This window comes from Myotis yumanensis, unplaced genomic scaffold, assembly GCF_028538775.1.
Source record: "Myotis yumanensis isolate MYYU_CA2020_CCGP unplaced genomic scaffold, mMyoYum1.0.hap1 SCAF_10, whole genome shotgun sequence".
NCBI classification, from domain to species: Eukaryota; Metazoa; Chordata; class Mammalia; order Chiroptera; family Vespertilionidae; genus Myotis; species Myotis yumanensis.
Genome location: NW_027223761.1, coordinates 78,949,487 through 78,973,525, shown reverse-complemented (window position 1 = coordinate 78,973,525; position 24,039 = coordinate 78,949,487). Strand labels below are relative to the sequence as shown.

Here is a 24,039-nt window from a genome sequence, read left to right as displayed (position 1 = left end):
TTCTTAAGAAGAAATGAGACGTGTTCCACATGATTCTAATGGACACTCTGGCTGAGGAATCACTTTAGTACTAGGCTCTTAGGAGTTAAGATATTCAAACGGAAATCCCTTCTCAAAAACTTACTGACCATCAGACCTAGGGCAGCCACCTATACATATTTATGTTCTATAAATATAGCAGAATGATAGCCATGCACATAGTATCTACTCAATAAACCTGAGTTATTACCTACAAAATCCCTGTCGGATTACTTACTTGAATTTCTTGAATATAGTGAAGAGTAGCTATTCCAAGCCTGTTAATCCGATAACTGTAACAATGAACCCAAATCTGCTTCTCTGAATCTACTTCAAGTTGTTCTTTTCTAGACTTGTAAAGCAAAGCAGAACAAGTTCCCCTCTTGTTTCCCTTAAGAAAGTTAATCTGTCCCTAATGGCACTATGAGGACTTAAACATTAGCCATACCAGTTAAAAAGAAAGAAAGGGTCATCATTTATTAATGATTAAACTACTAAAAAATAGATGGTACACAAAGGTTTGCATTTCAATAGAACTAGATTTATTCTTTTTAAAAAACAAAACAAAAGAAATGGTCTAAAAGCAAATGCAGATTTGTACCAAGGGGTGGACAAGACCTGGTACTTACAAAGGTGCTGCTGTGTCATAAATGAAAACGGCATGTTAGGAGAAAAGTAGTATTTCAGGTACTGTCTGCTTGCACAACCTGGAGCTGCGGGTTAACTGAGAGAAGGTGCTCTGCCAAGCCTCCGTGTGAACAAAACCACCAGCAGCTGCTCCCGAGAACTGTGGTGGCAGCACGAACACTGGCATCAACTCACAGTCTTCTCGTTCTCCCCATTTTCCATAATTTTCCTCTTCTTTTCATCTGTTTTTTTCTTGAAGATGTTATTTCGGTAAAACTGAAGTTCTCTGATGCTTTCGCTAATGTCATCAAGTGCCCTACAAGCAAACATACTATACTGAATTGAAATGCCCCAGAGCAGAGACAATGATCACTTTACAAAGCACAACTTTGTATTAATAACTTAAGAACAGGCCACTAGCTGACATCAAAAACTGGAACATTTTGCCCTGGCAGGTGTGGCTCAGTTGGTTGGGTGGGCATCGTCCCATGCATGGAAAGGTTGCTGATTCCTGGTCAAGGGCACATGCCCAGATTGCGGGCTGTATCCCCAGTAGGGGGCGTGCAGGAGGCAGCCGATAGATGTGTCTCTCTCACAGCCCCTGGATGTATCTCTCTCACTGATGTTTCTATCTCTCTCTCCCTTCTTCCTAAAAAAATCAAGAAAAAAAATCTTAAAAAAAAAACTGGAACATTACAGTAAAGCATATGTAAGTGCTTTTCTAAAATGTTTTTTTTTAAATCTAATATATGACATTAGTCTCCCAAAACAATTCCATAAGATGGTGATGTATTCCACAGAAAAAAAGAATTCCAGGCTCAAATAAGCTTACAAAAAAACTAGATTAAAATTTTCCTTTTTGAAATCCTTTGCAAAGCATTTAATGCACAACGTGTACTGTGAATTGCCAAGAAAAGGTCGTACTACACACAATATTTCTAAAATTTAAATGACCACATCTGTGGAAAAATTAACAGCTCAGCTGGCTGGTGTGACTCAGAGCTTGAGCGTCAACCTATGAACCAGGAGTCACAGTTCGATTCCAGGCTGATCAGAGCACATGCCCGGGTTGCAGGCACCGCCAAGTGCAGGTGGCAGCCAATCAATGATTCTCTCTCATCACTGATATTTCTCTCTCTCTCTCCCTCTCCCTTCCTTGCTGAAATCAGTAACAAAATATATTTTAAAAGAAGAAACATTAACAACTCATGAAGCACAGTCTGGGAGACAATGAGCAATACTTAGTGACGCCCCTGCAGAAAACACACTAACACCCTGGAACATGACTGATGACTCAATCACCACAGTGAACATCAATTACCAGACAGCACCCAACCATAAAAGAGGGTCTACTCCTCTCTGGTGATGGTTTGTGCTATAACCAGGGGCAGCCTGCCTCCATCTAACGGCCTCTCTTCTCCAACAGCTGTTTCTCATCTGTCATAGTCTGAGAAATCAGGTACCAGCATTATTAAAACCGTGTGTAGGTCAATCAGTAAGCTCAGAACCACGGGCCACGGGTCTCTTCTAGAGAACAGACTGCACCAACTTCAGTTATTCCTGTGGTATGGCAACAATTTTGCTTTCTTCCCAGGTCCTAGATAAGTGGTGGAGAGCTAAAACTATAAAAAATACCACCTCTCGCCTGGCCGATGTGGTTCAGTGGTTGAGCATCAAACCTATGAACGAGGTCATGGTTTGATTCCCGATCAGGGCACATGCCCGGGTTGTGGGCTCAATTCCCAGTATGGGGCTCGCAGGAGGCATCTGATCAATAATTGTCTCCCATCATTGATGTTTCTCTCTCTCTCCCTCTTCCTTTCTGAAATCAATAAAATTATATATATATATGTCTCTGGTTAAATCAAGGTGCACAACACCCTATCCACAATACTGAAATCCAAGAGAGATCTGAAAACCCAAAGCACTTTCATAACCCAGAATGTGGTAAAACCTGACCAGTCTTGATGTGAGGCTTATAGTCACCAGCAATGCATTCAGTGAGAATGCCCATACATTTCACTGCAGAAGTACCGATGTCTGTGATTATGTGGTGCTTCCCCAGACCCTGTTAGGGGTGTTACATAATAATCACTACAGACGTACTGTTACCTCTCTAAAACCTGAACAACCCTGAAACACATCAAGCCCAATTATTTCAGATAAAACATTCTCCCCATGTGTTACTGTGCTGTAGTCCATGCAAGTCCAACCAAAGAAAACAAACACCGCCGAAGCCGGTCTGGCTCAGTGGATAGAGCGTCGGCCTGCGGACTGAAAGGTCCCAGGTTCGATTCCGGTCAAGGGCATGTACCCGGGTTGCGGGCACATCCCCAGTGGGAGATGTGCAGGAGGCAGCTGATCGATGTTTCTCTCTCATCGATGTTTCTAACTCTCTATCTCTCTCCCTTTCTCTCTGTAAAAAAATCAATAAAATATATTAAAAAAAAAAAAACGAAAAACTAAGAATGCCAGACTCTTTAGAGCAGGGACTTTGTCTTTCTATGTTTGCCTATAACTGTTCCTGGCACAAAGTAGGGGCACAGTAAATGGATGAACCAAATGCTGCCCTTAAGCCAGCTGCTATATCCCCCACTAAGGTGTATGTTCCTCCTGAAAGATTACAGAAATCAAAAAGTAAAAGAGGACACTAAATACATAAGATCTTTAAATTCCTTATGTACTTGTTCCTAAAGCTGCAAACATAAAAGAAACAATCTGAAAAAAGTTAGATACACAAAGTGTTCTAATTTTAAATGGCTACAAGTCTAGTCTTGCTGGGAAGGAAATTAATACTGCTTATTACTAGAAAAATTAGACAATTTCACATACCTACAAGCTAAGTTATCTAAAAGCTTGAAAACTGCAATAAAGACTTAAGACCCGCCCAGTTGGTGTGGCTCAGTGGTTGAGCATCAACCTATGAACCAGGAGGTCACAGTTCAATTCCCAGTTAGGGCACATGCCCAGGTTGCTGGCTCGATCCCATTTGGGACGGGCGGGTGTGCAGGAGGTAGTCGATCAATGATTCTCTCTCATCATTAATGTTTCTCTCTCTTTCTTTCTCTCTGAAATCAATAAAAACATATATACACGTATATGGATGTATATACGTGTGTGTGTGTGTGTGTGTGTGTGTGTGTGTGTGTATATATATATATGACATAAGACCCTATATAACTCAGAATTAGTGGCCCGATGCACAGATTCATGCACATTGAAAGGAAATTAATTAGAAGAAATATTTTAATATCACTATTCGCCCTTTCTCAACATAACCCATGGCCAAAGGTGGAATCGCGCGGCCCCACGAGGAATCAGGCTCCCTCCTCTCTGGTTCCGGGGTGCGTCACCCGAGAACCTCCGTTGCCAAGTCTCCTGCGTTGAGCGTCTGTCCCCTGGTAGTCAGTGTGTGTCATATGTACCGGCCGGCCAGACGGTCACTTAGCCTTTTATATATATAGATGGGATGCTAGAATCCTGGCCAGAATTTCTGCTGGTCTTAGCAAAAGAAAGTTCTTCTTATGTGAGTTGTCCTTTATTTTCCCCCAAGGAAAAGGAGTGGGGAAGAGACATTATTTCATGCAGCCAGGCACCTGGCATGCCCGATTGCCACGCAGCGGAAGGCAAACTTACCTGTGAGAAGCAGCCTTCTTGGGTGCAAATTCATATTCTTCTGGATACCAGCGTCTACATAGCAAAAATGGAACTCTCAAAGGCATCTCAAATATACTGAGTCACTCAAGCATCTTATTAACTGAAAAAGGCATTTGGGTTGTGACTACCAAGTTGCCTCCTTGCCTGGGCCTATCTCCCACCCTCTCCTCTCTTCAGTCTCTGAACTCTTTGGGCAAGCTCATCGATGCCTAAGACTCCTGCATCTGCTAACTCCAGCCCAGCGCTCTCCGGAGTTTGTCTTGGATGTCCAACTGACCGCTGCAGACAACATCTAAAAATCCACCAGACACTTACAACTCAACTATATATAACCACACCCAGCCTCCTCAAGATCTCCCTTCCCCCATCCACCAAAGCCACTCTTTCTCTTACTTTTCTCTGTATCTCTGAACATCTACCTAACTGCCAAACTAGAAACACTAGAATATTTTTATATCTCTTCCTTTTCCTCACTCCCCCATTCAAACATTCAATGCCAGCCAAATGACTTCCTCAAATACTTTATTCCCTACCCTCTCTACCACCCAAGTGTCATTTCCCTAGCTCATTCTTCTCTCCAAGATGATACAAGTCTCCTTTCTTATCTCCCTACCTTTTCTTGCCACCATCTAATCAGTATGATCTAATCACATCACTCATTCCTCTAAACCAGCGGTTCTCAACCTGTGGGTTGCGACCCCTTTGGGGGTCGAACGACCCTTTCACAGGGGTCACCTAAGACCATCGGAAAACACATATATAATTACATATTGTTTTTGTGATTAATCACTATGCTTTTATTACGTTCAATTTGTAACAATGAAATTGGGGGTCACCACAACATGAGGAACTGTATTAAAGGGTCGCGGCATTAGGAAGGTTGAGAACCACTGCTCTAAACTTTTCAAAGGAACCCCATCCCTTACAAGAGAATTTCAACCTCCTCAGCATGGCAAACCAGCCCTTCCTAATGGGACCTCATCTCTCACTTTTCCCAACCTCGTGCTTTGCACGCCAGCATTCATGAACTATTTGCAATTCTTTGAACTTTGTTTTGTCCTTATCTTCCTGCTTCCTCATATCTTTATACCTCCTCCCATTCTCTAGAATGCCCCCTCCTCAATACCTAGAAAATTTCTACTCTTCTTTAAATCTCAACTTGAAAAGCCATTTCCCCTAGTTTTCCCAGTCCCTCACTCCAGCACTTAGAGGCTCCTTCAATGTTCTCTACGCACATTTCCATTAGAGAAGTCACCAACGGTGTATTTTTAGAGTGTGTTTTTTACACATCTGTCAACTCATTAAATTCTAAGCTACTTAAGGGCTTTTCATCTGTATATATATGTCCCCGGCACATACGCCAATACGTAGCACAGAATGGGTTCTCGATTTTCTGAATTAATGAAACTTATATGGAAGATTTTTGACACTGTTTCCCCCAATTCTCACCAGCACAGAATAAATTTAGGTCCTGGTCCAAGTGACTACGGATTGAGGAAGTTAAATGTCCACTTTGCATCCCAAGTTTTACAGCTCTATTCAATTACTTTTCACAAGTTCTCAATTAAACATGCTAAATGAGCCCAGAGTGTGGCTCAGTGGTTGAGCACTGACCCATGAACCTGGAGGTCACGGTTCGATTCCCAGTCAGGGAACGTGTCCAGATTTCAGGCTCGGTCCCCAGTAGGGGGCATGCAGGAGGCAGCCAATCAATGGTTCTCTCTCATCATTGATGTTTCTATCTCTCTCCCCCTTCCTCTCTGAAATCAATAAAAACATATTTTTAAAAAAAGACAAACCCTTAGAAAAAAACAAAAACATGCTAAATGAGACAATTTAATGGTTCCTCAATATAGCCCTTACCTGCACAGTTCCTTAACAGTGCTCACATCAATTATTCTATAATGAAGATGTTTCATGAACTGGGGCATGTATTTGTCAAGAAACTTCTTATCTGCATGAACTGAATTTCCTAGAAAGACACGAAGTATACCGCATCTATGTATTTCTAGTAGCATACAACAGGATATAAAAATTCATAAACTATATTTGAAATGGAGATAATTTTTTTAATTCAAACAAATCCTAAAAGCACCTCAAGATTTGAGTGTCTGATTAGGTTACAAGTGCAGATTCTGAGCATTTAGTTAGTCTAGCTCACAAATAAATTTGTAAACAAAAGGGTAAATCTATCATTCCACATACTTAAAACAATGCACAAATCTATCTGTTACTTTTTTATATCAACCAGATGTGCAAATTTTCTCCCAGTGTCACAAAATCCACACCACTAACACTAAAAATTTAACTTTTAATGAATCACATAAGTTGAAACATTTATTTACATTCCAATTTTAACAAATCATATCATTCGTGTTTCCATACAGTAATTTATATTAAAAACACTAAATTTTAAATGAGAACTGTAAAACAGACATCAGCTCCATTGGCAAGAGGGAAAATTTATACAATATATGCTCTAGTACTTAATGTCAAAACTTTTTTGTGAATGTTTAAGAAAAATGTTAGTTACTATATCAATTTACATATACAAATTCAAATACATCTCCATAAAACATTAACTTCCCTGACAAGGCATTGCTTTCAAAAACCTAGAATTAGCTTTGTTTCTTTAAAAAGTGAGTGTCACAAAGAAAAAAAACAAAGGTGGACATTTTAGATTAAGAGAAGAAACATAATAACTAAATGAAATGCATGAGCCTTAATTAAATCCTGGTTCAAAAACAATCAGACATTTTGGATGTGGACTAGATAGCAACTGTCACTGAATAATTTTAATTATCTTAATGTGATAATGCTATTGTGGTTACATAAGAAAATGTCCTTACTAATTGGAAATGTTTGATGAAGTATTTAGAAATAGAGTGTTATGGTGCCTGCAATTTACTTCTTTTTAAAATATATTTTATTGATTTTTTTACAGAGAGGAAGGGAGAGGGATAGAGAGCTAGAAACATTGATGAGAGAGAAACATCAATCAGCTGCCCCCTGCAGACCCCCTACTGGGGATGTGCCTGCAACCGAGGTACATGCCCTTGACCGGAATCGAACCTGGGACCCTTAAGTCCGCAGGCCGATGCTCTATCCACCCAGCCAAAGCGGTCAGGGCTGCAATTTACTTTTAAATGTCCAACAAAAATAGACAGGTAGCCCTAGCTGGGACTTAAGGGTCCCAGGTTCAATTCCGGTCAAGCAGTCAGGGGCACATGCCCAGGTTGCCAGCTCGATCCCCAGTAGGGGGCGTGCAGGAGGCAACACATCAATAATTCTTTCTCACCCTTGATGTTTCTATCTCTCTCTCCCTCTCCCTTCCTCTCTGAAATCAATAAATATATTTTAAAATGTATTTTTTAAAATATATTTTTAAAAAGACAGGTAAAACAAACATGGCCTAAGGTTAACAATTCCTAAATCCAACTTTTCTGTACATTTGAAAATTCTCCATAATAAAAATACAGGGGAAATGTTTACTGAGTTAGTCTGAATACCTCAGACCTATCAGGTTTCAGGGCATGTTCCCAATATTCATGTATAAGTTATACAAGGACACTGAAACACGAAAGTAAGATGTATAATCCAAATCAGGGTAAGCGAAGACATGATGGTCTTGGCTGATCTTTCTGGAACGGCAGTCTCTTGAGTTCCTAGAATGGAAGACTACCTACAAGGCACACAAAGGATTGAACTTTACCTGCAAGTGGACAGAGCCCCGGAGGAGTCTGCTGTCGCACAAAGGACAGAAATTCATACTCTGCCTGCTGCAATGTCACTGTACTCTCCTTCACTGCTTTGGTTAGACCGGACTGCAAGAGAGAATCCCCGCCCCGCCAAAAACACATGAAGTCGGTTTTCAAAGGCATCCAAATGACACTTCACTTCTAAAATGAGCAAATACTTAGACCATTTATAGAGCCCAAGTTTAAACTGAAACTGCTATCTATCTTTGCACAGATTTTTTTCTTAAGAATCCAAGTCAAGCTATGTTCCTGATAGTTAATAGCATTTCCACAGTCAGCAAAGGTGCTACTTGAAGTCCAAGGATATAATCTCTGGGAAGAACAACTATCAACAGGAGAGCAGCATTCCCCCTTGTCTGAAAGTTGATGTCTAACCTTATCCAAAGACTGATCTGAGCAACACTTGACAATCCACAATGTGGTGGCGACAGACTGAATGCAGGAGAGGAAAAAAGAGGACCTGCGGAGAAGATGATCTCGAGAGGTCCCAGAGGTGGAAAGCGAACAAAAAAGCAGCTTCCCAGGCTCGCCAAGCAATCTTCCGCTAACCCGCTTTACAATACCATCCAAAAATGGTATCGGATTCCGATGTTGCTACTGATCCCCGGGGCAGGAATCCTGCTATTTGATAGTGTTACCTTCCCGTGATGCTCCTTGCACCAATCTGACATGCTGTCCAGTAACTCATCTGGCTGTTTTATAATCAGGTTAGGACCCTGTGGATGGGAAAAGCCATTAGTCATCCAGAATCAACAGGGATCGCCTTGGTTTCTGAGGTAAAGTTGAAACTATCTTAAGGATTGAATATATATACCAGAGAAAGTAAGAGAGGAGGGTACTCTGTTAACTCTACAGTGGTCCTCATTCATTCCAGCACTGTTTAAAGTGGCAAAATAGACTCAATGAACACACACATACACACACACAACTGCAACAACTGCTTATTGAGAAGAACTAGTTATCTATCAAGGGTCAACAAACTATAGCCCAGCCTGTGACTTTTTTGCTTTATTGCCAAAAAGCTAAGAATGCTTTTTACATTGGTAAATAGTTGTAAAACAAACAACCAAAAAGGAAATAGTGAGGTATATGGCACTGTAAGCCTAAAATATTTAATATTTGGTCTTCTTTAAAAAAACTTGCCAACCCCTGATTATGAGTTCATTTTGAAGTGTCTATATTGCTAACTGAAAAAGAAAATTGCAGAACAGCATACACACGCATGTGATTTCACTTACGGTTGTTTAAAAAATGTGTGTGTGTGTGTGTGTGTGTGTGTGTGTGTGTGTGTATACACACACACAAAATACCAAGAAAAATACCAAGGAAGTACATAAACTTTGGGAAATATTATAGAGCAGAAGAACAGGATGGAAAACCAATAGCTTCATATGTAATACTTTCAACAATAAAGATTTTAAAAAGAAATAAAGAAAAACCAATATCCTAATATATGTGTGTGTGGTGTGTGTGTGTGCGCATATATATATATATATATGTATATATATATATGATAAAGTTATACTGTTTAACTATGTTCTCATATTAAAAAGGTAACTGTTTACAACTGAAAAATGAAAGTGCCTTCGAGTTCTCAGTCCCTGTAATAGAACATTCAACTGCAAGTGTCTTGGCTGAGGCCCAGCAGTAACAGCCCGACTTAAATCGTCACTGCAAGTCACCTGGCCTTGGTTTCTCCTTCCGGACAATGGAGCTATAAGCTGGCCCCCTTCCCTCAAAGGGGTGTTAACAAGATAAAAGAAATTATAGGTTGAAAGTTCTTTGAACTCTCTAGAAGAAAAGTACTATAAATCCAAGGTATTACTACTACTAAGGTGGTAAAAATAGCATGCAGTCACTGAAAGGAACGGCTAAAATTTGACTAAAATATGCCTAACTTCTACAACAAGGAGTTATAACCAAATAAGAAAACTGGTAATGGCAAACTCCATGAAGCAAAAAATGTGCTCTGATACCATTTAAAAACACACACACACACACACACACACACACAAACCTTATATTGTAAAAAAACAGTTCTAACGAACTCTGATGGAAAAAACTACTATCAATCTAAGGCTAACTTAGTCTAGACCCCAGTAAGCCACCCACAGAAAAATTTCCAGAGTAGGATATTTGTTCTTCTACCAGCATAAGACATTTTCCCTCAAACTCATATACAAAAATAAGACTTATTTTCCACGGAACTGACCCTCTAGTGCCAACAGCCCCTAAGCATTTTTTTTTTTAACATCCTTATCCTCATCTGACTGAGTCTATTTACAAATGTCGCACTCATCTGCAGCTGGGGAACAGACCCAAATTTCCTCCAGGGTCCACATCAACTGACCGGCCCATTAAACTGTCAGGATTTCACATTATATCAACAGTCTACGGGAAAAACTCTGCTTCAGCCAGGGGTAAGCCGGGCTGGTAAGTACAGGCACTTCTCTTCACTATTCATCTTTCGTAAATGCCAAGTGGCAGGGTAAAGCCACCAAACCTAAACCTCGGGGCTTTGTTTATTTATTTACATTACGTTATTTATTTAAAGTTAGTTGTTACAAGAAGAAAGTCAGTCGAATGCCTCTCCTGCAGCTGCTCTCTCAGGGGGGACTCCGGGATGTATGCCTGCTGCTCTACAAAAGTAGCAATTCCTCTATAAATGCCTTCTCCCCTCTTCCCCACCCAGGAAAGTAAGTCTTAACTATAGACTTATTAAACCTATCCAGTGTCAGTAACACATCAACCCTACCCTCTGGGAACTTATTTTAATAAGACTCTCTTTCCCACAAACATACCTACTGTGTTTCTAGTCCCTCTCTGACTCTGATTATTGCTGACAACTTGAAACAGAGTTATTCCACGCCAGGGATTTCACCCTCTACCAATCAGAGGCTGTCACACACTTGTTAAATGTTTCACGAGTGCCCAAAAGGCAACAAGTGTGTTTTATTTGTTTTGTTTAATGTTTCGATTAAAGGCATCATGTTAAAACTTTAATCACGTCCAATGTCAACAAGAGAGTGTTTTATGATTCTGCACCAACAGATTTTCTCTAAAATCTCCATACAGATCTAGAAAAATCACATGTCCTAGTTGAAAAGGCAAAACCTGGACATATGGAGTCAAGTTAAATTTAAAGTTATGATAGGAAGATGTCAGCTTCAGCGTGAGTCACCACTCCTGGTGGCACTGAATAGTTGGTTGTCTTACTGGTTAGGGGCACGTCATTCAGACTGCCTGGGTTAAACCCCTGGCTCCTGCAGTAACTAGCCTGGTGGCCTTGGGCAAATTACCCAACATCTCTGTGCCAACATGTCCTCCTCCATAAAATGAGTATAACAGTACCTACCTTATAATCATTCTTCCCATTAAGAGTGAGTCCATGTAAAGCACTTAGAGAGCTGTGCCTGGCACACAGTAAGTGCTCAGAAAATGGTAACATTTATGTTTCTGTAATTTGGGGCATGGCTTATCGAAAAATAATTAGGTTGTGAGATGAATTACTCTGGTTCTAGTACCAACCTTATCATGCATGACCTAGCACATTACTCTGTACCTTAGTCTTATTTTTTAAATAAAGAGATAGGGAAAAACAGTCTTTGGATCTCCAATATACTCTAAACAGTACGCGGGAATAAGGGGGCATTGCATACTTCGGCCAAAATGTTGAGATCAGAGTCGGTGATCAGACAGGCCATCTCAATAATCTGGTCCTTCTCAATGTCCAATCCCGTCATCTGGAATAAAAAATATATATCTATTATACATAACACACACAAACCATCTTTCTGGACTATTTTACCCAAGTTCATTTAACAGGAATTCCCTCAGGCAAACTCAATTCATATCCCACAGCCAAGACAGAAGAGACAATGACCTCCCGGGGCGAGCCCTCAAAGCATTCAACATTAGTCGTCTATTCATTCACATTTACCAAAACCCTGCTCTGTGTCAGGCAGCCTGGTTCTACTCTAGGACAGATGCAAAATAAGCAACACTGCGTGCTGACAGCATCCATTCTGGCAGCGTCAGATAACCGACATCGCCACGTCTCTGCAGAGTTTACCAAGTTTTCGTGCTGATTACACGGCTTGATCTTCATCGCAATCAAATGTAGAAAAAGTACTGTTATTATCCTCATTTCATATCTGAGAAAACCCAGGCTGCAAGGAAGGGGATGTGCTTGGCAGGAGCGTGGAAAACCCCAAGGGAACAAAAGCGGGGTCCCCTCCCAGCTCAGCTGCTCCCTCACAGCCCGGCTGGACTGAGCGGACTCCTCTTTCTGGGCCTCAGTTTCCTGGTTTATGGGATGAAGGGGAAGGCTGAGTCATCTCCGGAGTCCCGTCCAGCTCCAGCCACCCGGGGTCCCGCGAGGCTGGGGAAGTGGGGCCAGCAGAGCCGCTGGCCCACCCCACCCCTAGCCGTGACCCTAAGCTCAACGCGACCGGACTTAGCGAGTTGGGGGGTTGGGGGGGGGGAGGGGAGCAGCCATACGGATGACTCCTCCCTTCTGAAAGGAAACCCCAGAGTCCAGCGGAGTTCCCAACACCCCAACACCCGCAGAACTCCTGTCCCCCGACTTGCCCCGCGCCGCCCACTCCCGGGAGGCACTCACCTGCCACCTCCGAGACCCAGACCCCCGCCGCTCTGCCCGGACAGGCTCACACCAGACCGCACTCGCCTGCCCTCACCCACACCGACCTCACTCACCTCCAGGTCCACCCAGACCATCCGCTGGGCCATGCTCTCCCCCGCCGCCATGGCTGCGCCACCTTCGCGGACACCCCGCGCCCCGAACTGCCCGCGGCTCCCACCCACACCTCGCAACAGCCCGGAGCGCAGGGAGCCGCCTAGCATCGCCCGGCACGCGCAGCCGCTACCCCAGCCTCAGCCGGCGCTGGCGCAGGCGCGGTAGTCGCTAAACGTCGCAAACCCGCGGGGAGGCGCAGGAGCAAAAACCACAAGTCCCAGCATCTAGTGCGCCGGCTCGCCCTGAACAGCGCGGCTTAACTGCCGAATAGGATGATGGGACTTAGAGTCTCGCCTGTTATTGAGACCGATTTCTCCGCCCCCGCCACGTGTTTTCGGAGGTTATTGGACGCGCTTGTTTTTCAGAACTAAGTTTATTCGTTTCGAAGAGTCATTTCCTGAGTTTGGATTAGTTGTAAACTGCCTAGTTGTCAAAGAACTTGCTTACGTTGTTGGGTCAAAAAAGACCTGGTTATCTATCTGTAGGTTAGGAGGGTCAAATATATCTTTGCTTTTGTGCGCGCACCCCCTCCCCCACCCCTCTTTTTACTTAACTGCCCCTCCACTAGGCACACTGGGTATTTTTCTCGTTTGATACGTATTAGTTGTGGAAGTCCTTTCTTTCATTGGCAAAGAGTTATTCCATGTTTTTTTCCAGAGGGATGGTGTCTGTTTCGTTCAGCTGTTGGCTCTCTCTGGTAATGACGACTCCTCCACCCTTACAAGTTGTCAAAGTTAAATCTAGACCTTGTATGACGAATCCAGGCGGCAAATTAAATGGAAAAGAACCAAAAACTGCTAAATTCGCTCTGTAATCTGCTTTGCTTTTTGTTGTTTTTACAGAGAGAGAGATGGGGTGGGTGAAACACCGTTGCCTTAGGCTCCAGGCTCATCGTGGAACCGGCAACATTGGCTTATTGGGAGGATGCTCTAACCAGCTGAGCTACCAGGCCAGGGTTGCTTTGGTTTTAATGAAACTATATTTACTCCATCGTTTCCACAAGTAAAGATGGCCACCAACAGGACCTTTCAAGTTTCTTAAATGTTGGCTATTCAGTAGCAAACTCCTGTGCAGAGTGCAACTTTGTCACAAGCATTGGATTCAGCCTAGAATTACATCCTCTATATATTCTCCTGAAAGTCCTATTGCCACTAATTACAGAGCTTGTGATCCTTCCCATGGTGGTTTCTACCTGGTGAGCTGGCTTTGTGAGAGAGAAACTTTGTTGCCTTATGAGACTGTAACAATAGAGTGGATTTCACCTTTAACTCCTTGGTTGTACCCAACCCACCACCAGCCCAGGCTCAGAGAAACTCTCTTTGAAGGGTCATCAAATTGTGTGCACAGATTACAGTGTGAAGACTTTCATTAAGCAGAATGTGTCTAGTTGGAACCGCATTGCCTGATGAGTCACAGTGTTTTGCTGTAGCTTTTTATTCATTTGTAGCCTACTTTTAGGTGAATAGCATTATAATGTAAGATTTACCGTTTACTGTTTTTTTGTGTGAAATATCATTAGATCAGTAATCTTAAATATTAATGCCCCAAAGCAGAGCAATGGATGCATCAAATTAACAAATTAAAACCGTGTAAAGAAGAGAGAGGACAGACTCAAGAAAATGGAGCCCTAGAATCTGAAAGCAGCCTTGTCCCACAGTGGACTCAATCACTTCTTTCTCTTTTCCTTAACAGAATTTATCTCAAAGCTACGCCACTCTAAGAGACTTTGTTGTGTTTTTTTTAAACTGTTGTGAAACCATAAAAACTGCTTTTGTTAATTAACATCCAGTGTATAGGACCAAGAAAGCTTGCTCTTTAACATCACAGACAATGAGAAACTGCTATTTGATGTTATTTCAGTGAGAATAGAACACCTCTTATTGAAAGAAGCTGAGCCATGTAGGTCACTTTGACACAGAGAAGCTGCTTCTATTGCCAACCCAGGGGCAGAGATTCAGATAAAAAGTCTTCGGCCAGCATTCCACATTTATCTTAACTTCGTATTTTCTAGGGAAACAAGACCCTGAGTCAGCATCTCAACACTGCGGGTAGTCAGGCCATAATGTTCCTAACAGAATCTATGACAACGTTTCTAACAGGACGTGGCCGCAGCCACACAAACCCTCCCTTATAATAAGCGATCTCTAGATCTTTTTCTTTTTTTTTCAGTTTTTTACTTTCATTTTTTAAATTGTGGCAAAATATACATAACATAAAACTTCCCATTTTAGCCATTTTTAAGTATGCAGTTTAGTGGCATTAAGTACATTCTTATTGTTGCGCAACGATCACCCCTATCCATCTTCGGAATTTTATCTTCCCAAATTGAAACTTCATATCCATTCAATACTAACTCCCCATTTCTGCCCAGTGCTGTTCACCGACATTCTATTTATCCCTATTAATTTAACTACACAGGTACCTCATATAAGTGAAATCATACAGTATTGGTCCTTTCGTGTCTGGCTTATTTTACTTATCACAATGTCCTTAAGTTCATCCAAGTTGTAGCATGCGTCAGAATTTCCTGCCTTTTCAAGGCTGAATAATATTTCAATGTACATATACAAATACCACATCTTATTTATCCATTCATCGATTGATGGATACTTGGGTTGCTTCTACCCTTTGGCTATTGTGAATATTTACATGCATTTTAATTTTATTTTTTTACTGTTGCTTTCTTACCAGGACTTCCCCAGCCCTGCTTTTTTCCTCTCACCTCCTAAAGAAAGATTACTGTAAAAATAATCCATAGGTGATCCTTGCTTCCCTTAGTTCTTCTTTAGAATCATCCTAAAACCTATTCTTTTCTTCACTGATTTTTAGAGAGTGGAAGGGAAAGAGGGAGGGAGGGAGGGAGGGAGGGAGAAATAGAGAGAAAAAAGACACATCGCTGTGAGAGACACATCGATTGGTTGCCTCCTGTATGCAACCTGACTGGCTGGGGAGGGAACCCAGGTACATGCCCCTGACTGGACATCAAATCCATGACCTTCAGGGCACGAGCCAATGAGCAACACCAGCCAGGGCATCCTAAACCTTTTTTTTTTTTTTTTTTAAATCTTTCTCTATTTCTTCTTAGGAGAGGTCTCTGGTTCCTCATGCTAATTATTACAGAGTTCACAAGCCTATTATTGTTAATGTTATGTTCCTAATGAGTTTTATCTGATATAAAGCATATCAGATTCCTACTAAAATAGACTTTAATTTCCAGAATATATGTATTTTTATACTTTTACTAGAGGCCTGGTGCACAAAAATTTGTGCACTCGGGGCAGGGGGGATCCCTCAGTCCGGCCTGTGCCCTCTTGCAGTCTGGGACCCCTCAGGGGATGACCACTTGCTGGCTTAGGCCTGCTCCCCGGGGGATTGGGCCTAAGCTGGCAATCAGACATCCCTCTGGCAGCCCGGGAGCCCTCGGGGGATGTCCACTTGCCAGTGGGGAGCAGGCCTAAGCTGCAGTCGGACATCCTTAGCACTGCTGAGGGGGCGGGAGAGGCTCCCACCACCACTGCTGTACTGGCAGCCGTCAGCCTGGTTGTGGCTGAGCAGAGGTCCCCCTGTGGGAGCGCACTGACCACCAGAGGGCAGCTCCTGCATTGAGCATCTGCCCCCTGGTGGTCAGTGTGTGTCATAGTGACCAGTCATTCCCAGTCGTTCTGCTGTTAGGGTCAGTTTGCATATTACCCTTTTATTATATAGGATAGAGGCCTGGTGCATGGGTGGGGGCTGGCTGGTTTCCCCTAAAGGGTGTCCCAGATCAGGGTGGGGGTCCGGCTGGGGTGCCTGGCCAGCCTGGGTGAGGGGCTGATGGCTGTTTTCAAGCTGGCCAAGCCCCCTGGCGACGGAAGCTCCCAGCCTCTCCCTTTTTTTTTATTCTGGGATTTATTTACCTTCTATCATTGAAACTTTGTTGCCTTCAGTGGAGCTCAGAGCTGGCCACAGCAGGTGGGAAGCTTGGCTTCCTCCATCACTGGAGCAACCAAGCCTCCTGCTCGCTCCAGCTCCGTGGCTGCCGGCCGCCATCTTGGTTGGGTTAATTTGCATATAGTTGCTCTGATTGGCTGGTGGGCATGGCTTAAGGCATAGCGAAGGTACAGTCAATTTGCATGTTTGTCTTTTATTAGATTAGATAGCACTAGCACAGAGCCATATTGTAATGGTAGGAGTACTAGTTAGTAGTCGCCAAAGTAATGAGACTATCTCACAACTATAAACTGTCCTGAGGTTTATAAAGCATTTTCCAATGAGCAGTAGGTACCTCACAAAGAGTTACTCATTGATGATAATATCTCTTCTTTCACTCATTTGTGGAACTTTCTCTTGAGAAATGTTGACATCAAGTTTGCTGCCAATACTGATAACTGCTGTTTACTTCCTTCTAGAGGTCTGGGGAGGAATAAAGGATGATAAATCTTTTGACTTTACCTTATATCACTGTAAAAAAAATATAAAACAAACATAATCTTCAAAATGCACCTTGGTTAAAATGGACACCTTCAAGGTTTTCGCAAAATTTGAATTGCATTTTATCCCAGTTCAGTTCAACAAACATTTACAGAATCTTAGTGTGTATCAAACACTTTGCTAGAATGCCAAAGTAAAAATACATTTATTAAGCTGATATTTATTATACCCCACACTATAGGCATTTAAGATATTAATGGTTCATTTGGGGTTTAGAATTGTTTATTTAGCAGATAAGGAAACACCTTTAATATTTCCATCTGTGAGATGAGTTGTATGATGATTTTTTTGGCATAACACGCGTTTCGAATTTTATTGCACTTTTTCCACGACCATTGAATCCTGCTGGGCTCTGTGTCCAGGGCTCTGTGTCCAGAGCTCTGTGGCCTGGAAGGGCGGAGCTATGCAGTGAGCAGTTCACATGGAGGGGCTGCCCGAGGAGAGCAGCGACCAATGACCTAGTCGAAATGGTTGCAAAAACCCCTTCAGGACTGAACCCTAACCGTGGTTGCTGTCAGCCATCGGTCCTTGACTGTCCCTGGGTCACAGGCATGAAGCATGGCTGGCGGCTGCAGCTCATGTCCACAATCTTAAGGTGAAACAGTGGATCCTACAAGCCTAGCAGCACAATGTCAGGTCTTTGAACCCCTTCTCAGCACCGCCTCAATCAGGAAGGATGCTTCCCTCAATCAGGGAGGCTCGAGAAGGGAGCACTTTTTGTCAGAAGCAGGCGAGTGCCACTGTCAGAGTCTGGGAATGTCTCCGGAGGCTGCTGCAGGGATTCCCAGAGAACCTGCTAGAAAATGCTAGAGATCGATGCAAGGGCCAGCCCAGATCGGGGTCCCCTGGATGAGCCCACTGGTGGTATGATGATTAAATAAAAACACGAACATCTAATATGTTACATAGTAGGTAACCTTGAGAAAAATGAAAATAAGAACACAACAACACAAAATCTATGGAACACACCAAAAGCAGTCCTAAGAGGGAAATTCACAGCAATATAGACCAACCTCCAGAAGCAAGAAAAATTTTAAATATGCCATTTAACTTACACCTAAAGGAGCTAGACAAAGAACAATAAACAAAGCCCTAAGTAAGTAGACAAAATGATATATAATGAAGATCACAGTGGAAATAAATGAAATAGAGTCTTGAAAAATACAATGAAATCAATAAAACCAAGATCTGGTTCTTGCAAAAGATAAACAAGATGGACAAACCTATAACCACACTCATGAAGGAAAAAAGATAGAGGCAGGTTTTTTTTCTTTCTTTTTTTCTTTTTTCTTTTAAAATTTATTTTAAAAAGGACGGGGCAAGAGAAAAAAAAACATTGATGTGATAGAAACATTGATCAGTTGTCTTTCATACACACCCTGACTGGGGATCCAAACTGCAACCTAGGTATGTGCCCTTGATCAAGTATCAAACCCATAACTTTTTGGTGTATGGGACAATGCTCCAAGCACCTAAGCCACGCAGCCATGGCAAAAGATGCAAATCATGTGTTCATTAACTTACTGGGGAAATTCTCTCACAATGTACATCAAACCATTAGGTTGTACACTTTATTTTTATTTATTTATTTTTGTGTGTGTGAAGTCCGAATTTATTTCTATTTTTTAAAAATGCTCAAGGAGGATCCCAGATGGCAGGCCAACAGGACAGCAGTGAGGGAGACAGTTTGAGTGAGTGAGAGAGCAAACGGAGAGTGTGTGGACATGCAGGGAGTGCGTGTATGAGTGAGTGAGGGACAGTTATATTCCACAGGACTGTTGGGGACTGGCGGACTAGGCTTCCCTGGCCGGGCAGCCTCTACTACTGCTGAAATCTCTTCTGGGTGGCCGGCTCTGCCACAGAGACCTCGCCATCTTGAAGGGGATAGCGGCTGTGATCAGAAACCCAGACTTACCTTCACCTGAGGAGACCTCGGATACCACCTAGGACCCTACAGCAGTGATGGCGAACCTATGACACACGTATCAGAGGTGACACGTGAACTCATTTTTTTGGTTGATTTTTCTTTGTTAAATGGCATTAAATATAGAAAATAAATATCAAAAATATAAATCTTTGTTTTACTATGGTTGCAAATACAGAGGGGCCTTGACTTACAAATGTCCCGACTAATGAGTTTTTTGAGATACCAGCTATCTCTCGGACCATTTTTTGCATTGAGTTGATAGAGTAATTTGAGTTAACGAGCTCGGTCTCGGAACGAATTAAACTCGTAAGTCAAGGCCCCACTGTATCAAAAAATTTCTATATGTGACACGGCACCAGAGTTAAGTTAGGGTTTTTCAAAATGCTGACACACTGAGCTCAAAAGGTCCGCCATCACTGCCCTATAGCCACAATGCCCAGGGACCAGCTGCCTCGGCTGCAAACCCATGAATACCCAGACTCCAGCCTCCCCAGCCGCAGGCACCTAAAAAGTTTGTCCAGGGGGGGACAAAGTGGTGGCCAAATAGGCGGACAGGTCCTGCACCTTCTCACAGAGCAGATAGAAGAAACAGCTGAATCGAATAACATCCACCTGGAATTGGCGAATTAAACACAGCTGGTGAGGCGATCCATGGACAGAAAGGTCAGAGATTGCCTGGAGAGAGGTGGGATCGGGGATCTGGGCTGGAGGGAGAAACATGCACAGCCAGGACTAGAGTCTCAGAGGGAGACTTCGCTAAACCAAATCTGCATCCCTTGGGGTAAGTGTAGCCCTCAAATGTGAAAGTGGGTTCATAGGGCTGCTGGCATCGGGATACTCTAGATCTAAGCCCACAGCCGTGGGAGGTTGCACCCAGAAAGGCAGCCTGAAGTTCTACACTGGCCGCACAGTGCCAGGGGGCGGAGGGCCAGGGAGGGTGGTAGAAAGACACAGGGTGGCACGGTTGCTCTGTCTTTATAATTTCCTTGCTTTTCTTTGCTAAACCCAGTGCATAGGATCTTTCAAATAAAAACACTCATCGAGACTGCAGGGGAAGGTGGTTTTTGTGGAAACTGGGGAGCAGAATAGGGAGAGATGATCAGGAAGCCAGCTCTGGCACAGTCTGTCCCTCCAACCCTGAACAGACATTTTTCTCCTGAAGACCAGGGTCCTCCTAACAGCACAGCTGCACCCAGCCTTGAGCTGGGCAGGGAAACAAAGATTTGAAATACCCCCAGGGAGTCCTCAGGGACTGGGTTGAGGGGCCATTTGGTCCCGGAACCTAATACAGAAACACCGCCACCGAGGGGCCATGTCAGAAATAGATGCTTGTGTAAATATAACTGAAAGCAGGCAGAAAAACAAAGTGGGCAGATTGATCCCGCCTGGCTGAAACCAAGGCTGTGGCGTCTGACACAGAGGAGTGGTGGGTCGCTGGGAACTTTAACACTGTGCTGACTACCTGACAGGAAACTGAGATGTGACAGGCAGAACAATAGAGAGGGGTCTTAAACCAGCCTCCATGGGACAATGAAGCCCCACTGAAGCTCCACTGAAGCAAACAAACTTCATTGCTTCACTTTTTTATTTTTTATCTTTTACATAAGAAACTAAAATTTTTTCACTTTATTTTATTTTTATATTATTTATTATTATTATTTATCTTTTAATATTTTTATTTTTTTGGATTAGTGTTCTACATTCTATTTTTATCATTATTTTACTCTAACTCATTTTTTTCCCTTTATGCCAACACATTTTTCCTCACTTTTCCCTTTCTCATCTTGTTTCTCTTCTCCTATTCTTGCTTTAGTTTTTCTCTCTCCTTTCTTTGTACTCCTTGTTAAAAATTGATCTCCTTGCCCTGGCCGGGTAGCTCAGTTGACGGCAGCATTGTCCTGATATGCCAAGGTTGCAGATTCGATCCCCGGTCAGAGCACATACAAGAAACAACCAATGAGTGCATAAATAAGTGGAACAACAAATTAATGTTTCTCTCTCTCTCTCTCCCTCTCTTGCTCTCCCTCTCTCTCTCTCTCTAAAATTCAATAAATAAAAATTTAAAAAATCATTGATCTTCTTTATCTGCTTTATTGACACATTACTATTAAAATAGTCTCTGTTGGCCTACTCATATATCTCATTTCCTCTCCCCTGCTCCAAGTCCATGCACACTTCTCTTTTCTCTTTCTTTGCTAGCCAAATTTTTTCTTTTCTTTCTTGTTGTTCTTGTTTGATTATTAGTTTTTTGTTTTTTTATTTTATGCTTTTATTTTTCCTCTCCTCACTTGTTCTCTTCTTCTACTAATAGTTTAATTAGTTTCAATCACCAACTCAGGCCTATCTGCTCTCTATTCTCCTTTTCCAAAAATAGATGAATACTTATATAGATAGATTAAAGAAAGGGAAAAATTTATATATATTTTTTCTTTTATATATATACTAGAGACCCGGTGCACAAATACATAAGAAATCTTCTGGAGGAGATCAAGGGAGAGATTGACAGAAACACAATCATAGTAGGGGACTTTAACACCCCATTATCACCATTGGACAAATCCTCTAAAGAAAAAATCAGCAAAGAAACATCAATCCTAAATGACACACTAGATCAGATGGAATTATTTGACATCTTCAGAACATTTCACCCCAAAGCCACAGAATATACATTCTTCTCAAGTGCTCATGGGACATTTTCAAAGATAGACCACATATTGGGATACAGGCAAAGTCTCTTCAAATTCAAGAAATCATATGAAGCATCTTCACAATGGCATAAAATTAGAAATCAACTACAATGAAAAAGAATCAAACACTTGGAGGCTAAATAGCATGCAATTACACAAGGATTGGGTTACCAAAGAGATTTAAAAAAAAAAGAAAAGAAATAAAAAGCATCCTGGTAATAAATGACAATGAAAACACAACAATCCAAAATCTATGGGATACAGTGAAAGCAGTCCTGAGAGGGAATTTTATGACTCTACAGGCCTACCTCAAAAAAACAACAAAAAATGATAATAAAATACCTAACCCTACAAATCAAAGAATTAGAAAGAGAGCAACAAGAAAAGCCCAGTAAGCAGAAGGAAGGAAATAATAAAGATCAGAGTGGAAATAAACGACATAGAGAAAGAAAGAAAAAAGACACAAAAGTTCAACAAAACCAAGAGCTGGTTCTTTGAAAGGATAAACAAGATTGATGAACCTCTAGCCAGGCTCTCCAAGAAACAAAGAGAGAGGACCCAAATAAAAAAAAATCAGAAATGAAAGAGGTGAAGTAACAACCGATCCCACAGAAATACAAAGGATTATGAAAAAATACTTTGATCAACTCTATTCAAACAAACTGGACAACCTAGACAAAATAAACATATTCTTAGAAAAATACAAGCTCCCAAAACTCAATCAGGAAGAATAAAAAAACCTGAATAGGACAATAACTACCGAATAAATTGAAGCAGTAATCAAAAATCTTCCAGCAAACAAAAGCCCTGGTCTGGACAGCTTTACAGGGGAGTTCTACCAAGCATTCAAAGAAGAATTAAACCTATCCTCCTCAGACTATTCCAAAAATTTAAGAGGGAGACATACTTCCAAGCTCTTTCTATGAAGCCAGCATTACCCTAATTCCAAAACCAGATAAAGACACCACAAAAAAAGGGAACTACAGGCCAATATCCTTGATGAAAATAGATGCTAAAATCCTCAACAAAATTCTAGCAAATCAGATCCAGCATTACATTAGAAAGATCATACACCATGACCAAGTGGGATTTATTCCAGGGATGCAAGGATGGTACAATATCCACAAATCAATAAATGTGATACATTACATAAACAAATTGAGAGACAAAAATCACATAATCATATCAATGTCAAAAAGCATTTGACAAAATCCAACACCCTTTTTTGATAAAAACTCTTAGAAAAGTGGGAATAGAGGGATCAGACCTCAACATAATAAAAGCCTTATATGACAAACCTACAGCCAACATCATACTCAATGGGTAAAAATTAAATCCATTTCCCTTAAGAACAGGAACAAGACAGGGATGCCCACTTTCACCACTCCTGTTCCACATAGTACTGGAAGCGCTAGCCATAGCGATCAGACAAGAAGAAGAAATAAAAGGCATCCAAATTGGAAAAGAAGAAGTAAAACTGTCTTATTCGCAGATGACATGACACTGGACATAAAAAAATCCCAAAGACTCCATCAGAAAACTACTAGACTTAATAAATGAATTCAGCAATCTAGCAGAATACAAAATTAACACCCAGAAATCTATGGCTTTTTTATACACCAATGTTGAACTCACAGAAAGAGAAACTAAAAAAAAAAATCCCATTTACCATTGCACCAAAAACATTAAGATACCTAGGAATAAACTTAACCAAGGAGGTAAAAGAACTGTACTCAGAAAACTATAGGACATTGAAAAAAGAGATAGAGGAAGACATAAACATATGGAAGAACATACCATGTTCATGGACTGGTAGAATCAACATCATTAAAATGTCCACACTACCCAAGGCAATCTACAGATTCAATGCAATCCCCATTAAAATACCAATGGCATATTTCAAAGACCTAGAACAAACTCTCCAAAAATTCATCTGGAATAAAAAAAGACCCCGAATAGCCACAGCAATACTGAAAAAGAAGAACAAAGTTGGAAGGATCACAATACCAGATATCAAGCTATATTGCAAAGCCACTGTTCTCAAAATTACTTGGTACTGGCACAAGAACAGACATATAGACCAATGGAACAGAACAGAGAACACAGATATCAACCCAAGCCATTATGCTCCATTAATAT

General features: G+C 41.8%; 1 protein-coding gene across 1 annotated transcript; it reads right to left on the bottom strand.

Annotated features, from left to right (window-relative positions):
• Positions 1-537: 537 nt before the first annotated feature.
• On the bottom strand, positions 538-12,949 carry REXO2 (RNA exonuclease 2). Its single transcript, XM_070426087.1, has 7 exons — positions 12,777-12,949; positions 11,720-11,803; positions 8,699-8,776; positions 8,015-8,126; positions 6,166-6,274; positions 4,282-4,335; positions 538-961 (listed from the first exon to the last, which is right to left on the bottom strand). Exons 1-7 carry the CDS (start codon positions 12,921-12,923, stop codon positions 832-834), a joined length of 714 nt encoding a protein of 237 aa, XP_070282188.1. The 5' UTR covers positions 12,924-12,949; the 3' UTR covers positions 538-831.
• Positions 12,950-24,039: the final 11,090 nt, after the last annotated feature.